Source organism: Olea europaea, unplaced genomic scaffold (assembly GCF_002742605.1).
Source record: "Olea europaea var. sylvestris unplaced genomic scaffold, O_europaea_v1 scaffold294, whole genome shotgun sequence".
Classification (NCBI taxonomy): domain Eukaryota; kingdom Viridiplantae; phylum Streptophyta; class Magnoliopsida; order Lamiales; family Oleaceae; genus Olea; species Olea europaea.
In genome coordinates, this window is record NW_019247998.1 from 227,372 (window position 1) to 245,437 (window position 18,066).

The 18,066-nt window shown below is 40.4% G+C and overlaps 1 protein-coding gene across 1 annotated transcript; it reads left to right on the forward strand.

Annotated features, from left to right (window-relative positions):
* The first annotated feature begins 9,182 nt into the window (after positions 1-9,182).
* Positions 9,183-10,704, forward strand: LOC111384553. Its single transcript, XM_023008841.1, has 3 exons — positions 9,183-9,731; positions 9,801-10,136; positions 10,498-10,704. The coding sequence occupies exons 1-3, from the start codon at positions 9,183-9,185 to the stop codon at positions 10,702-10,704; spliced, it is 1,092 nt and encodes a 363-aa protein (XP_022864609.1).
* The last annotated feature ends 7,362 nt before the right edge of the window (positions 10,705-18,066 follow it).

Consider the following 18,066-nt stretch of genomic DNA (forward strand, 5'->3'; position numbering starts at 1 on the left):
GCCCGCCACCCGACACGCGACACTTTCTTTGAAGGGCATAGAGAGAGAGAGGAAAAATAATAATCTTTTTCTATTGTTGCATCATTTCAACCGTTCTACATAGGGTTACCTAGGAGAGGTCTAGATGTAAAAATGCATTTTCTTATTTTTTTTAATATTATTTTAGTTATTTTAAAATTAGTAAAAAAAATAAAGTAATGCATACTAAATAATTAAAATAGAAAATTCTATAATTTCTTGATCATTCCTACAGCTATATAATTTTCAAGCTTTTAAAAATTAGACAATTGAAAGCACAAGATCTTTTTGAGGTAAATTTGCAATAATCATCCTCATTTCTTTAGTGCCTAGATGCACCAAAAAATTGAAATAAAAGAAATAAATAAAAAGGAGCCCAACTTTTTATGCCTATATCACATTAGGCGGTTAAAAGAGATTAACACTTTTTTCCACACCTCGACAATAGGCTGGATACTTTGAAAATGCATGGTCGAGCCTAGGTGCACTTTTCAGGCCTTCTAAAATATTGCACCTAGCACCTATCCTTCCACTTCCCTATCACCCTCTAGGGATCGTAATAAGGTGCGACAACCTCCATTGTTTGTCTTGTCGGTGACTTTGGAGAGTCTGAATTGATTGGAAGGTAAGAAAAATTCCCATTTCTCGTCTTGTATATTTATTTATTTAGTTTTTAATACTTTTTCAATATGATTGTACTAAACGAGAAGGAGACTCCCTACCTCATTCAGGATAGGGCTACGTGGGATGGGATGAAGTCTGATAATTTTGCCATCAATTTTATCATCGACTTGTCTGGCACCTTAGAACTTTTTTACCATCCTCCTAGAGACACAAAATTGTGAGAAAAAAAGGTAACGAGCAATTTTATTATTATTGTTGAGTTTTGGGAACTTAATTGGGAAGGTAGCATGATAAACCTCAAATAAGCTACTTATAAGCCAAAACAAACACGATTAATCATTGTCATTTTGGTGTTAAAAGGAATCTAGACACTGTTTTTTGACTTTTTCCCTATTTCTTAATTTGCCATTTATCTTTAGAAACTCAATCATCACAAACATTAAAAGCTAGCATTTCCATACAACAAAAGTTAAAACAAAAGACTCAAATAGTCAATCAAACATAGAATAACGAAGCAAAATTTCCCTAACATTACAGATCATATAATATTTCACCCCATATAACATGCATGGGGAAAAGTAAACGCATCATTTTTTTTGGCAAAAGCACTTTGACATGTTGTATATGGAATGACTGGAAAGAGAGCCAACCTTAGTATTTAATTACTTAAAGACTACGTTAGAATTACTGACAAGATAAATAATATTCTTTACGTGAAAAAAATAAATAAAAACTACTGAAAAAGGATAATTTTACGTTGTTGTTAAGCATTCATACCACACACGCTATGAAATTGTTTCTAGGGTAAATTATAGTTTCGAAATGCATTTTTCTATTACAAATGGATCTTCAAACTTCAGTTAATTGGAGACAACTGTTGAATAGTTTCCATCCGAAAATATTTAGGGTAAATTATCATCACCTTCCCCAAACTTTGCACATATATATTCACTTCTCTCCAACTTTTCTTTGACAAATGGACACTCATACTTCAATTGATTGGCGCCAATCGTCATTATGGACAGTTCCATCTAAAAATTCCCTTAAAGGGGTTTGAAATATCATGATTGTCCTTAAACCTAAATAAACTAGAGAAAAATATTTTATATAAAATATTTATCACTTTTATTTCCTTTTTTTGTATACATGATCTTTTCTTGTTTATATAAGTTTAAGGGTGGTTCTTTAATTTCAAAATATAACTTTTGGATGGAAACCATCATTACCAAACCAATAAACAAAAGTTTGAGGATCTGTTCTTCAAAATAAATAAATAAATAAAAAGAGAGGAAAGTTTGGTAGCAAGATTGCAAAAGGGCCGAAGGTTGAGGATGGTAACTATAATTTACTCCTATTTCTATTTAAAACAAAATATTGAAAATCAGAGAATTCCATTTTATGGATATAGTGCAATCAATGAAAGAGGTAGGATGTTATATTCTATACCATGTCATGGGCCTAATTTCGTCACTCCTCAACTACGTTTGAACCGTACAACCTTAATACTTCACAACTCGTGTCCCATGGGATAGATTTAAGTCAGCCTTAAACTCCATGATAATTTAACCAATGAGGCTAACTTATATGTCAACCTTGGTAGAAATGGTAGATAAAAATTTATGACGAAAAGAACACACACGCATATTTGGGAAAACTTCTTTCTATAGATGTATGAGAAAACTATTTACAAACTTTCAAGTATTTTCTCTTTACAAAAATAGCACTTAACCATACTTTACTTGCATTCCATCCATAGGAATTTTCTCTTAACTCTCTATTACTCCCTCATTCCTTTGATAGGATTTACAAGCGATCAAACACCTCTATTTATAGGCAAACTCTTAATATGGAAGTTGGAATCAATGGCTAAGATTAATCTTGATCAAAGGGTTCTTATTGGTTGCAAGTCGCCATCCACCTCCCAGACCACAAGATAGCTAAGTTGGAATTTGCTACCTTTCAAGTTGAATGACTCTACACTTGCAAGATGTCATGTTGCAATGTGCCTTATCCCTTTTCAATTCTATGTTAGTTTGCATGTCCCTTTCAATGCAAGTGAACAATCTCCATAACTTATGTGCAAGTCACGTCCTTATCATGGTGGTCAAGTTGGATTTTGCTTCCTTCATCAAACTTGTAGCGTCAACTTGACTTGACTTTGACTTTTTCGTGCAACTTGCACAAGTGGTACAAGTTGGCACTCGCATCCAAAACCATCGCTCCATGTTCAAGGTATTATTTTTCCTCACGATAGTGGTTTTCACTTCAAAAAAACCTTACTTTCGTCCCTGTATCCCCTGTCGGCGTTTTTCCAGCCTACACAGCTTGACTGCATTTGCTACTTGCTTGCGTCTGCATAGTTTGCCTGTGTTACTACTGCTTTCCCTGCAGCAGTGCATGTACAGTCTGCTTGAGTTTTGCTTGCTTGCGTCCACCTATTGCAGTGCCTATGTCGGTCTGCCCTGCATCCTCCTATCGTAATGCCTGTATTGGTCTGGTCTATGTCTCTCAAATACAATGCTTGTGTTGATCTTGCACGTATCTCCTGCCGTAGGTAGTTTCATCCAGCTGTGGCGTACTTCCTATGCTACTTGATTTTCCCAATCCGTGTCTCCTTACATAGGAAGTTACATCCAACTGTAGCGTACTACCTACGCTGCCCATATTTCCCAGTCACAACTAAACGTTTCGACTAAAACTATGGGGAGACACAAGTCACTCTCCACCAAATTAAGCAATGTTCTCATTGCCATGTACTACCAAAACTTAGACATAATTTGTCATAAGACTATCTCATGTTCCCACTTTGTACCATTATATTCTCGCATAATGTCAAACCTCATGTCACTCCCTTGTTGTTCGTGACTTTCTCCCCCACTTAATCCACTAATGTCCTTATAGCGAAACGCGCTCCGTACACCCTCATGCAACTTAAGCATTGCATTGTTTTTCAGTGGGCATCAAAGTTTTCCTTACTTGCAACAACATCCCATCGATGGATGGGAGTCCACGGTTCCCCTTGGAACTTCTTGCATACTACCTTTGACACCAACCGTTACCCTCTGCATATTTACATTCTTCGAATGGATGACTTCTTCGGCTATAGCGTTCCCACGCGTACTGAAACTTTGAACATTAGCACACCGACTTTCTAACTTTTTAGGCAAAGCTTTATCAATTTCCCTCCTTTGTGGTAGTTTTCTCAGCAATTCTCTGGCATCACTGCCTTATCTTCTTCAAGGACTTTAGCTAATTGTATTTTCAAAAATTGTTGAGTTTTCGTCCCCATGGAAATAGTTTCAATACTCGTAGCATTAAACAACTAGAATGAATTCATCAGAACTTCGTCATCATCTTTGTTATCTATAGCCTCTTGTTTGCTCTCTGAGATGGATGGCAATGATTATGGCTTAGGACAATCTCTCATGAGATGTGATCCTTTGCAAATGAAGCAACTGTGAGGTATAAAATTGCCCTCTTCTTCTCATCATACTCCTTCCAAACAGCTTGTGTGCTGCCACCGAGTCTATAATCAACTTTATGATTTTGCCTCCAATCCAGCTTACTCACTCTACCGCATGGCTTTCTTTGCGTCTTTTCCATTTTCACCAAAGTTTCCTTTAGTCATTTGATGGTTTTAGCTTCCATCTTGACGCTTTCCTCAAATTCCATCAAAGATTGGATTAACTCAATAGCCTCGTCTATGATTTTGACTTCATGATGTTCCAACTCATGTCATTCCTACCTAGCACATTCATCTAGGAAATAGAATAGCAAATCATCTTCCAGCATTCTTAGGATTTGAAGCACAATGGTTGTGAACTCTTTGACATAATCATGAATTGCTCCCATATGTTTCAACTTCCTCAATTTCTTGCGAGCCTCATAAACGACATTCTTCGAGTAGAATTGCCTCTTTAGCTCCATTTTGAACTCATCCCAAGTGTCAACCTTGTAAGCTCCCTTTTTAATTTTACCATGCTTATGATACCACCACAACGCTGCAATGTCAGAGAGATACATTGAATTGGTCCATGCCTTCATTGCCTCCTCAACAACATTCACGCCATCAAAATACACTTTTATTTTCCATAGAAAGTTCTCCACGTCTACGGCATCTCACCAGCTATTGTAACCCTTAAGCTTTGGGTACTCAATCTTCTGGGTGACAACACTATTAGTAGTAGCGATAGATTGCTTGTATTTTCTGAACTCCTAGCTCATTTTTTCCAACGTTATGGTTAACTGGTTCGCGTGTCCTTATATTGTACCAATTGCATTAGTGACTTTAGCTTGGAGATGGGTGAAATTTCCACTTACGACGAATTGTTTGACTCCCACAGCCTGAACATAATGCTTCACCAATCGAACATCGTCCCCAACGATGCTTGATCGTTAATTACCTCTTAGACTTTAATTTGGGAAGTCTTTAACTTCCCAAATGCATGGTTTTCCAACAACTCAAACAAGTGATCCAAGGATTCAACCCTATCACCTATGTTGATAATGATTGGGTCGAATTTTCCTTCCATCATTGATTCTTCCCGTGCTTTACTCTTATAACGAGTCATCATTCCTTTTACCGAGGTAACACTACATTTCCTCACCTCTGCTACAATTTTGACAGCATCATAAGATTTCGTCCTTTGATCACTACATCCAGATCTAGCTCCAAGAACCTCCCACTCACCTAGCTACCACAGCTAAACTTTGTTACCACAACCAAACCTTGGCTTTGATACCGCACTCATAGTCCACACCACGTGAATTTTGCATGGATGTCACCTTACCTTTGAGATGAAAATTAGTTCAAGCCCACGTGAATCTTACTTTGGTACTATGCGTCACTAATTTTGTCCCTGAGATAGCATTAATTCGGCTTTAGTAGAGATGGTAGATAGGAAATTATGAGGAAAAGAGCGCACATATAATTAGGAAATTTTCTTTATATAAATGTAAGAGAAAACTATATACAAACTCTCAAAGTATTTTCTCTTTACAAAGATATCACTCAGCATTACTTTACTCCTTATCCATCCATGAGAATTTTCTCTGAACTCTATTATTATTATTTACTCATTTCCTTGATGGGATTTACAAATGACCAAGAACCTCTATTTATAGGCAAACTTATGCTATGTAAATTGGTATCAATGACTATGATCTTGATCTAAATGTCCTCATTAGTTGCAAATTGCCATTGGCCTCCTTAGACTACAAGGTAGCCAAGTTGGAATTTGTTATCTTGCAAGTTGCATGTCTTTGCACTTGTAAGTTGTCATGTTGCAATGTATCTTATCCCTTTCCGACCCTATCTTAATGGCATGTCCTTTTCCATGCAAGTGGACAATCTCTAAAACTCAAGTTCAAGTGGACATATCCTTATCATTGTGGCCAAGTTAGACTTTGTTTCCTCCATCAAGCTTGTACTAGTCAATTTGGAATTATCTTCCTCATGTAACTTGCAGAAGTTGGCACTCCCTTACATCCAAAACCATCGGCCTTAGTCTATGGTATTAGTTTTACTCACGAAAGCGGTAAATTTTAGAAAAACCCCTACTTCTATCCTTGTGTCCTGCTTGCAAACCTAATTGCGTTTGCTGTTTGCATTATGATAAGTGTGTTTTTACACATTTATTTAGTTCACAAACATGACGTAATTAAGAGCAAAACATTGGAATTGTGATTTAATTTCGATTAATTTGTGTATCGTAGGACATACTGATGAACATGGTGAAATTCAAGAGAAAAGAAGCGAAAAATGACTAAATTGAAGCAAAGTGAAAGTTCAGGGACCAAAGTGCAATTATCTGAAAAGTTGATCTGACGGACACAACAAGCAATTGATGGAGCTAAGTACTGATTGGAGGTCATAATGGAACATTGGAACAACTAGAAATATGAAATGAGGTCAAGAAGTGGAAGAATAAAGTTTTAGGACCAACATAACATAATTTGAAAGTTTTTTCTACTATGCGGCTGCATAGTAGAAACCTTTATACGGTCGTGAACACCAAGGCAGGGAAATAACATGCCAAATTTCATAAACCTATGTGGTCACATAGGTATATTCTGGGGTCGATTCTGCAGATTCCTATTCACGATGAAATTTTTATGGAAACCTGATCTAAACACGATATAAATACCCAAATCTATCAGAAACAAAGGGAGAATGCATTGGTAGGCAATAAAACATATCTTGGAGAGAATCTTAAGCAGAAGGAACGAAGAAATTTACGAAGATCATAGAGATTTCACGCAAATTCATAACCCGGTGATACTTTTTCTTCAATCTATGATGTATTTTGATTCTTTCTCCATGTTAGGCTAGATTTTCATATACTAAGAGATCGATGAACCATGTGATGTAATCTTTAATTTTCTAGTTTTGCAATTTGACATTAAAACGTGTATTTGGATATTTGAATGAATTATATGCATTGATTTTCTTCCATAATTACGTGCAGGTAATTATGTGATATGTGGTGGTCTATTTCATCTGTTCGAGAGAAGAGAAATAAATTCGACAAGGTATAATTCATTGTATGGTCCGATAGGGGATAGAGATATACCTCTATATTTTATGTGAATCTTTAAGTGTTCATAAAATCGAATGCATTTTTATATGCACTTGTCATATATATATGGGCCGATGGTATGTAAAAATAGTCTCAATACATCTCAAGAGAGAGTATTTGATATAATTAGGAACATTGATTCGTCAATAATTCAATCGTGAGTCATTTGTGAAACTAGGATTTAAGGTGATCATTGCATGGAAATTCGTTATCCTAGTGCGATAACATTCATTGAATACAACAAACTTGCGGTCAAACCATTTAATTTGCATTGTAATTAATTAAAACTTCATTTTTCCCATTAGATCCTTTAATTCATAACATTTGCATAATTAAGTTTTCCTTTAGATCAAGAATTCAATTTGGATAATTAAGTTTCGGTTAAGGCTACGATAGGTATAACTGAACTGCTCAATTCCTGTGGGACGATATTTGGACTCAAATATCCACTTTATTACTTATTAACGAACCGACACTTGTGGTGGTTTAAATCGAAAGAAATATTTCGTAAACAAATTTTTGGCGCCTTTGCCGGTGATTAAGTTTAGTTTAATTTTATTTCTTTCTAGGCATTAAATCGAACTTTCAATTTTCATTTTTATTTATTCATTTAATTTCGTTTAAGCATTTTGTTTTATTTTTATTTTAGTTATTTATATTGATTGAATCTAAGTGCTACTATTGATTTTCTCGCAGAGTTGCATGTTTACGACGAGGGAGGAGAATTAATTCCAGCAGACCTAGAAATTGAGCGAACCTTTCATCGATTGTAACGAGAAAATAGAGAAGCACGTCAACAACAACAAGAACAAATAGCTAACTTATAGAACATCCCCGTTTTACAAGCTAATGAAGGAGAGGCGGTGGATGAAGGAAATGAAATTTTGGGAGATTTCTTGACTCTTAAAGTGATTCAAAGCCAGTCCAGTACAGTGTATCCACCATTTGGACAACCAAACTTCCAGTTGAAAACCAATGTGATACAGCTATTCCAGAATGGACATCAATTTTATGGCAGAGCTGAAGAAAATCCACATACACACATATCTAGGTTCTTCGATATGTGCCAACATTTCAGATATTAAGGAATTTCAGACGACATTATTAGGCTAAGGCTATTTCCACATACGCTACAGGATAAAGCACTTGAGTGGTTAGATTCACTTCCTGTCGCAAGCATTACCACCTGGATTGAACTGGGTCATAAGTTTTGCACAAAGTTCTTCTCACTGGTCAAGATAGCTAAGTTGAGACATGACATACCAATATTCAGTCAACGAGAAACTAAATCATTTGACGACACCTAGAACAAATTCAAAAACATGCTCCAAAAGTGCTCTCAACATGGGTTTGAAAAAAAGACCCAAATTTGTTTCTTTTATGCAGGGTTACTTCCATACCACAAAAGCATGGTGGACTTAGCATCAGATGGCTCAATCTCCATACGAACAGTTGATGGGGCGATGAAATTATTCGAGATAATGGCTACCACTTCAGCCATGTGGTCTTTTGATAGGGCGATCCCAAAGAAAGGTCCGGGTGTCTATGAGATAGACACTTATTCAACCATATCCGCAAAGATCAACTCTTTTTGTCACAAGGTTAAAAGCATGTCACAGTCAGCACACATTAAAAAGAGCAATTGTGAGGAATGTGGAGTTGAGCATAAAACATCAGAGTGCCCAATCATAATGCAAGGAATTGAGCAAGCAGACTATGCACAGTGGGGACAGCGCCAACAGAACAACTCATATGGGAAACTTACAATCCCAGTAGGAAGAAGCATTCCAACTTTTCTTGGAGCAACCAAAATCAAAATAGGCCACGGGAACAGTTTCGACAGCAAGAAAAGAGACCTCAATTGGAAGAAATGTTAGGAAAATTCATGGGAAAGCCAAAGCTACACTTCAGAACCAAAATGCAGCCATTAAAAATTTCGAAACTCAAATGGGGTAGCTAGCCATGGCGTTGACTAGCAGAGCACCATGTAATCTGCCGAGTAATACAAAAATTAACCCCAAGGAGCAAGCTAAGGCCATTACAACTCGGAGTGGGGTGCAGCTACCTGAAATACATGTCAAGAGACCGAGTGTGAAAGGAGAGACATCACTTCCTACAGAGGAAGAAACTATGGAACAGGACGAACAACCAAAAGAATCAACTCCAAAGGGAAGTTCAGACAATTCACGAGATAAAGCCACAGCTATAGTCAACCCACACGAGCCTCCAACTCCATTTCCCCAGCGGTTGAGGAAACATAAAATGGAGCAGCAGTACAAAAAATTCCTAGAAGTCTTTAAAAAGCTCCACATCAATATCCTGCTAGCCGATGCACTAACCCGGATGCCTAGCTATGCAAAGTTTTTTAAGGACATTCTATCAAATAAACGCAAGCTGGAAGACCACGAGATAGTAATGCTTACAAAAGAATGTAGCGCCAGAATTCAGAAAAAGCTCCCGTCAAAATTGAAAGATCTAGGGAGTTTTATTGTTCCTTACACTATTGGTGAAGTTTATTTTGATAAAGCCTTATGTGATCTTGGTACAAGTATTAATTTAATGCCTCTATCTATTTTCAAGAAACATGACTTGGAAGACGCTAAGGCGACTACCGTAACACTGCAGTTGGTTGATAGGTCACTGACCTACCCAAGGGGAATAATAGAAGATGTGCTTATCATGGTTGAAAAATTCATATTCCTTGCAGATTTCCTCATCTTGGATATGGAGGAAAACAACGACATTCTGTTGATACTCGGCAAACCATTTTTGGCAACAGAGAGAGCCTTAATTGACGTTCAGAGGGGACAATTAATTTTGAGATTGGAGGAGGAGCATATATCATTCAACGTCTTTAAGGATATGAAACTCCCTTCAGAATCAGATAGCTGTTTCCAAGTTAATGTCATTGATAAGGTGGTCCAGGAAACATTTTTACTTAATAGCACATCCAAAGCTTATGAGTCGTGTATTACACATTCTTAATCAGCCCAGTCAGAATATCTTGAGATTGAGATATGTGCAAGGTTTCTGGAGACCAAACTACCATACACATAAAAGAGACACTTTAAGGAGCTAGGAACAGGGACCACAAAACCATTACCTTCTGTTGATGTCAAAATTAGCAAGAAAGATTTTGAACCAACTTTAAGAAAAAGGGCGATTTGTGTTTAGAAAAGATCACAAAGATGTAATTGTGCCATAAGTCGTTATCTCAATTTGTTTTCTTCTCCTCCCTCTTACAAGGGTCCTATTCCACTATTTATGCATATTTCAGCCGAAATTACATCAAATCAATCAAATCAACAACAGTGACAAGCTTGCAACTCGAGTCGTCGAATTCTCTAATGATTGGTCAATAAGGCCGGTGGTCATGTACCAATGTATTGCCAAAGTAATGATGACCTGTAGGGAGCTGGAATTCGAGGACTTGGAATTGGCTATTCCGGGCGGCGATGACATCACCTGTGGAGAGTGTCTCTGACTGATAGGGTGATGTGACAAGGGGTAATCATGGTGTTTTTTTTGAGATAATGGCAGGTAACTCCGACCTGAGAGTGTGAACTGAACTCACTTTTAACTGAGGTGGGGTTAGCGAACTGTTTTTACCAGATCGGAGTTCGGATATCAACAGTTACCCCCCAGGTCAGCCCTGTCATGGGGGGCTGACCTCAATGATGTATTTATGGCTGTGACAAGTGTCATCTTTTAGAGGTGGATGAGCTGTATGCCACTTATAAATAGCTTCTTCAGCAAGCTTTGGCCAAAACTACGTCGTTTTGTCTCCCAGAGTTTTGGACCGTTGATATTTTCTCTCTATTTTCGGACGAATGGCTCAGATCGCGCCCTCTCATCTTCCCTTTCTTTAAATCAGGTTTTGTTCAACCATTTCTCTTCCTATTTCACTAATTTTTACTCTCTTAGACATTTGGGCGATTTTCCTAAGTTCGTATTCCTGTATTCGAGTGAGATCGTTTTCTTAGTTCGTCTCCCAGGTACCCTTCTGTTCTTATCTGCTGCCTCCCTTCAATTTGTGATTCTTTTCTTAGTTTATACATAAGTTCGGACGAGTCTAGAGTTCATTCTTGGGGCAACCAGCAGGAAGAGTCAGTTTTCTCGAGTTCGTCCTCTAGTTGTACGGAAATTTTTACCCCCATTCCTATTTCTATAGTTAACCCAACTGACCTAGGGCATTCTGTGATGGACTTAGGACGTGAGGGTTCTAAGGGAGCAGGAGGATCCGGTAAGGATGTTGAGGAGGGTATTTTCGAGGAGTGGGGGACGAGTTCTTATAGGTCAGTTGTGACAAGGGATGTGTTGGTCAGCTGACGAGCGAAGTACGCCATCCCTAGTTCGGTAGTTATGATAATACCAGAGCCTTCTGACCGAGCTGACACTCCTCCTGAGGGATGTGTTCCTCTGAACTCCGCTATCCTTCAGGTTGGCCTTAGGCTTCCTTTTCCTAGGATGATCCATAAATTCCTTTCTTCTTGGGGCATAGCTCCCACACAGCTATGCCCTAATGGGTGGCGAACCTTAATTGCCACCCTTATTCTGTGGGACCAAATGGGGAATCCTGAGCTGAGTGTCCAGCAATTCGATTCTTTGTTTACTTTTAAGGAGGATGGGAAGAACTCGGGCTGGTGGTACACAAGCGTTAGGCCCAGGATGGGAGGTTCTTTGGTGTTAGACACCCCTTCCTCAATTAAGAAATGGAAGGAGGAATGGTTTTACGTTTCGGGAGAGTGGCAGTTTCATTTTGCCGAGGTGAATAGGGAGGACGTGGTTCCTAGACTCTATCATTCGTTATGTAAGTGCCTTTCTGGGTTTTAGTTTTTTTAGCAAGGCATATGTTTTACGAAGTTCTGACCTCGGTATTTTTCTTCGTATAGATTACAAGAAGGAGACGTTAACCAAAGACACTCAGAGAAGAGCTGAGAAAATAAGATCGTTACCTAAAAAGCAAAGGTCTTGTAAGTTTGTAATTTCAGATTCGAACTTATACCGGGCCGGACTGCTACAAGTATGAGCTTCAAGTTTTGCTCCCTCTAGCTCAGGTAATATTTTGATCTTCATTCGTGATTATAATTCCTTTATGCATATATATGTTTTCTTTTTGAGCATTTCACTTTCTCTCAGGTCATCAAGACGAAATACGGGGCTACAAGGCGGCTGCTGCATCAAAGGGGAAAAAGAGGGAAGTTCCAAATCGGATGGAGAGCTATTCTGAGGAGGTGGAGAAAGAGGTTTCGTTAGAGAGGAACCGATCTGCACCCTCGACATCACTGAGAATTTTGGAGGTAGTACCCTTGCTGAGCTCGACCCTGCCGTCTGCCTCGTTGCCATCACCGATTGCTCCTGCTGCTGTGGGGACCAGTTCTGCGAACTTGAAGGATTGGTGCCCAGATCTACAATGGTCGGGTTGGGAAAGTCTGGTGGGACACAGACCGGAGATATTTCTAGACTACCTCCGAGCTCCTTCTCTTCCTAGGGGCATGACTGCCGCGCTCACTTCGCCTTTGAGGGAGTCGGCCAATTTACTTACCCAGAGCTGGGGTGAGAATGAATAGGGCTATCTGAATGAGATGCCCATTGGCGAGGCTCTAGTCACTGCTCAGCTCCATGGCCACCGATCAGTTTTGTACATGATGGCAGTGGCGGATAAGGTATACCTCCTACTTGTTTGTTTTTTGTTTTGTTTTTTTTAAATACCTTAATGACTTGCTTGGCTTTTGATTTCTAAAAAAGGTGAAGGCCGAACTGGACAAACTCATAGAGGCCAAAGATCAGGCCTTCAATCTTATAACAGCATGGAGGCTGAAAAGGCCCAATTTGCTTTGAGGGAGAAGGAGTACGAGGAGAAGCTGAACCAGATGGGAATTGAGCTGAACTCCAGGCTTGATGTCGAGGAGCGACTGATGGAAGAGATCAAGGTGTTGAGGGCCTCGGAGGAAGAGGCCAGAGTTCGGGCAAAAGAGGAGAGTGACAAAGTTAGGGAGGCCATCCAGAAGGTTTAGGAGGCCAATGAAAGGGCGAGGCAGGCCACAAAAAGGGCTAAAGAGGCTGAGGCCAAGATCGACGGGGCGGTTGAGGCCTGGAAGGAGTCCTTCGAGTTTGATGTGGTGGCCCAGGATTGTATGTTGTGGCCCTGGAGGTGTTGATAGGGTACATCAGGAAGGAGAGGCACGATCTTGATGTGGCCTTTCTGGATGAGGCACTGGAGGGGTAGAAGGAGGAGTTGCGGAAATTGTCGGAGTCTGTCGGAGTCCGAGTGTTACCGGAAGCTCAGGATGTTGGAGATACCACCCTTACCCCCCAAGACCCTTACGTGTTTTGTGATGTTTTAATTTGAAATGGATATTTGACTGATTTATTATGTTTTAATTTGAAATGGATGATTTGTTTATGCTCAGTACGACTTTTTCTCACAGACTTAGCAAAAATTATAAAAGTGTTACAACAGTGTGTAGAATTACTTTAAATGAATTTCTCTTAGTTATGCAGTACGCGCTTTCCGAATTAGGCATATACGTTGGACATTTGTACCAAGTGTCGTAGCACATACAAGCTTAGATCGGCCTGCATATGAGGCAGGGCTTAATGAGGTTCCTTAGGAGGAATCTTCCACTAAGTGTCGTAGCACATACGATCTTAGATCGGCCTGCATATGAGGTAGGGCTCAATGAGGTTCCTTAGGAGGAATCTTTCACTAAGTGTCATAGCACATACGACCTTAGATCGGCCTGTATATGAGGCAGGGCTTAATGAGGTTCTGACAGGTTGCCGAGCAAAAATGTTCAAAAGAAATAGAAAGTCCCTTTTTATTGATATGATTGACGTTACAAGGGGACTTTTTCCGTTTACTAGTAGTACTGCTTAAGGTGTTCAGCATTCCAAGGGTGGGGTAAGGATCTGCCCTCCAAGTCTTCTAGTTCATATGCCCCTTTTTCTGGGACCTTCGTTATCAGATAGGGACCTTCCCAATTCAGACCTAAGCATCCACTGCCGATCTCCCTTGTGGGGAGGAATACTTTTCGCAAGACGAGGGATCCTATCTCAAATTCTCTTTTCCGCACTTTTTGATTATAATACTTGGCGTTTCGCTGTTTGTAAACGGCATTTTTGAGTTCGACGTTGTTCCTTTTTTCTTTGGTTAGGTCGAGCTTCGTGCGAAGAGCCATGTGGTTTCTTTCTTCGTTGTAATTAGTTATACGTAGTGAAGGAATGTGGATTTCCAGCGAGATCATGGCCTCTACGCCGAAAGCCATTGAAAAGGTGATTTCTCCGGTGCTTGTTCTTGCGGTAGTTCGATAAGACCATAACACACTGGGGAGTTCCTCAGCCCATCCTCCTTTTAACAAGTCAAGTTTTACTTTCAATGTGTGCTTAATAATCTTGTTAATGGTTTCAACTTGGCCGTTTGCCTGTGGATGGTTTGGTGATGAGAAATGTTTCTTGATGCCGAGCTCTTACAAGAAATTCGAAAGTCGTGCGTTGTCGAACTGTTTTCCATTGTCTGTAACAATGGAGTGAGGTATGCCGCACCTGCAGATCACTGATTTCCACAAAAAATGGGTTATTTTCTGTTCAGTGATGGTGGCAAGGGGCTCTACCTCGGCCCATTTAGTGATATAGTCCACTGCGACGATGGCGAATTTTACACCTCCTATCCCAATGGGCATGGGTCCAATTAGGTCAATCCCCCATTTTGCAAAGGGCCAAGGTGCTGTCACTGGGTTTAGTTCGTGCGGTGGAGTGTTTATGATGGGGGTGAGAAGCTGGCACTTATTGTATCTTTTGACAAATTCAAGGGAATCTTGTTTTATTACAGGCTAAAAGTATCTTTGTCGTATGATCTCGTGGACCAGTGAGAGTCCGCTGGAATGATTTCCACATATTCCTTCGTGAACATCTTGTAGGGCGTACTGGGCTTTCTCTTCATTCAAGCATCTTAACAAGGGCGTGGAATATCCCCGTTTGTATAGTATATTATCAATGAGAGTGTACCTGTCGACCTTGTTCGGAGCTTTCTAGCCTCTGTAGGATTTTTGGGGTATTTTCCAATTTTCAGGTAAGAGAGATGATCTCGTCCTGCCAAGTTGGTTTGGGGTCTATCATCATCAGGGCCACTTTATCCAGCTCGGTAGATGGTAAAGATATCCTTCCTACAGGAATGCTATTGAATTCCTCGATTCCCTCACTGGTGGCTAGGCGAGCCAATGCATCAGTATGATTATTTTGAGATCGGGGAATTTGTTTGACTTGGGTGGTTTTGAACCTTTCGAGTTCTTTTTTCACAACACGTAGGTAGTTGTCCATCCTGTCTTCTTTCACCATATACACACCGTTGACCTGATTCACGACTAGCTGGGAGTCGCTATGTAGGATTAGGTCGGAGATCCCTAATCCCGAGGCCATCTTTGCTCCAGCAATAAGAGCTTCGTACTCAGCCTCATTATTTGAGGCTTTGAAGTCGAATGGCAAGGCTTCACAGAACATGCGATGATCAGGGTTGATTAATATGACGTCAGCTCGAAATCGTTCTCCGGTGGATGAACCGTTGACATAAAGTTTTCAAGGGTTTTTTTCTGTTGTTCTTCAATTGGGACATTGCAGACCTCAGAGACAGAGTCGGCGAGTGCCTGGCCCTTTATGGAGGAGTGAGGCGTATATTTGATGTCGAATTGTCCAAGCTCTACTGCCCATTTTACCATCTGTCCAGAGGTGTCGGGTTTTTGTAGCGTTTGTCTCAATGGAGAGTTGGTCAGGACCTCAATGGGGTGTTCCAAGAAATATGGCCTCAATTTTCGTGCTGCCATCAGCAGGGTGAATGCCAGTTTTTCTACAGCCGAATATCTGAGCTCGGCTTCATGAAGCGCTTTGCTTACGTAATAAACCGGATGTTGAATGTCATTTTCTTCTCGGGTCAGAACGGCACTAGTGGCGTGCTCTGAAATAGATAAATAGATCTTCAAGGCCTCGCCTTCCTTTGGTTTATGCTTTTGACCAGCAGGTCATCAACATATACTTCCATTGTTTTTTCGATCTGCTGGGAAAACATGGAATTCACGAGTCGCTGGTAGGTGGCGCTAGCATTTTTGAGACCGGATGACATTACTCTGTAGCAGTAAAGACCTCGATCAGTTATGAAAGAGGTATGCTCCTGATCTGGGCCGTACATCGGTATCTGGTTGTATTTGGAATTCGCGACCATGAAGCTAAGTAGCTCATGCCCGGCTGTGGCATCCACCATTTGATCTATTTTTGGCAATAGAAAGCTGTCTTTGGGACATGCTTTGTTGAGATCGGTGAAATCTATGCATACCCACCAATCTTCATTGTGTTTTTTCATAAGGACCGGATTCACGACCCACTTCCGATATTTCGCTTCATGGAGGAAATCATTGTTCAACAGTTTTTGCACCTCTTTGTTTAGTGCTTCATATCTTTTAGGATTCAGAGGTCGTCGTTTTTGCTGCTTTGGCAGAGCTGAGGGATCCACCTGTAATTTTTGGCATGCAATATTAGGATCTATTCCTCTCATATCACTGTGATCCCAAGCGAAGACATCGAGGTTCTATTTAAGAAAAGCCACAAGCTGGCTTAGGGTGGAGGGCTGCAATTCGCACCCAACTTTGAGTTCCTTTGTTTGGTTTTTGGCACAGACTCGAACTCCTTAGCATGTTGACTTGTGGTTCTTCGCCTTCGATCCTAATCCGTGGGTCTAAAGGAATGAGTTCGGGTTCCCATATGTTCGCCATGTGTACCCCCAAGAAGTTGTGTTGATGATTGGTACAGGTATTCCATTGGCAACTTTCGACGAGCTCCCTATTTCCTTTGACTTCTCCCATACCATAGGGTGTGGGGAACTTGATAGAATAGTGATATAAGGAAACTGCTTCTCTCAGGATGAAGAGTAGGGGTTGTCCCATCAAGGCATCATAAGGGGAGGGGGTGTCGAAAACTACGAACTCGGAGTTCGTCTTCAACTGTCGAGGTGCTCATCCAGACTCGACTTTGAGTTTGATTGATCCTTTGGTAGAAATCAAGGCTCTGCTTAATCCCAAGACCATATTTGGGTATGGTTGATGAAAGTTAGCAGGGATATCCATCCACTTTAGGGTGTGGCTGAATAGGATGTTCAGAGAGCTTCCTATATCCACCAAGACTTTGGGGATGGTTACCCCGGCTATAGGCAACGAGATTACCATAACTCCATCGTAAGGACGCGTTTCCACCTCCTTTTCGTCAAAAGATAGTTGCTCGTCTGTGGCTTTTTTGAAATCTTTTTTCGTTATTCCTATTTTTGAGAGATCTGTAATGATTGGTCTCTTTGGTCTGGCTTCCTGACTTGTGTGTTCATCCTACTCCTTAGCATGTTGACTTGTGGCCTTAGCAGGTCGACGTTGCAGGCCCTTGCAGTAGCTTGATCCCCTCGGATAATTACAGTCCCGTAAGGGTGGAGAATTTCACACAGTAATGATAAATTGACGTGACGGCCTTTAGTTCGTGCAAAATGGGCCGTCCCAATATTGCATTGTAATTGGATGGTAAATCGACCACCACAAAATCCGCTAAGATTTTTCTTTGGCGAGGAGCTTTGCCTAGCTCTATACTAAGGACTATCTGACCTAGGGCTTCGATAGGATCCCCAGAAAATCCCTGTAGTTTCCTTGGATACGGTTGGAGGTAGCAAATTGATATTTCCAACTGCCTCAAGGTTCGTGAGTACAGTATATTGACCGAACTTCTATTATCCACTAGAGTGCGGTGGACTTTCACCCCGGCGACCATTATTGTGACCACCAAGGCGTCACTTTGGTCTTGGAGGATTCCTTCAAAATCT

Coding starts and splice junctions, on each gene's coding strand:
- LOC111384553 (XM_023008841.1), top strand. CDS start 9,183: ATGGCGTTGACTAGCAGAGCACCATGTAATCTGCCGAGTAATACAAAA. Junction 9,732..9,800: donor TTCCTTACACTATTGGTGAA/GTTTATTTTGAT, acceptor TCTATTTTCAAG/AAACATGACTTGGAAGACGC. Junction 10,137..10,497: donor AAGTTAATGTCATTGATAAG/GTGGTCCAGGAA, acceptor TGCATATTTCAG/CCGAAATTACATCAAATCAA.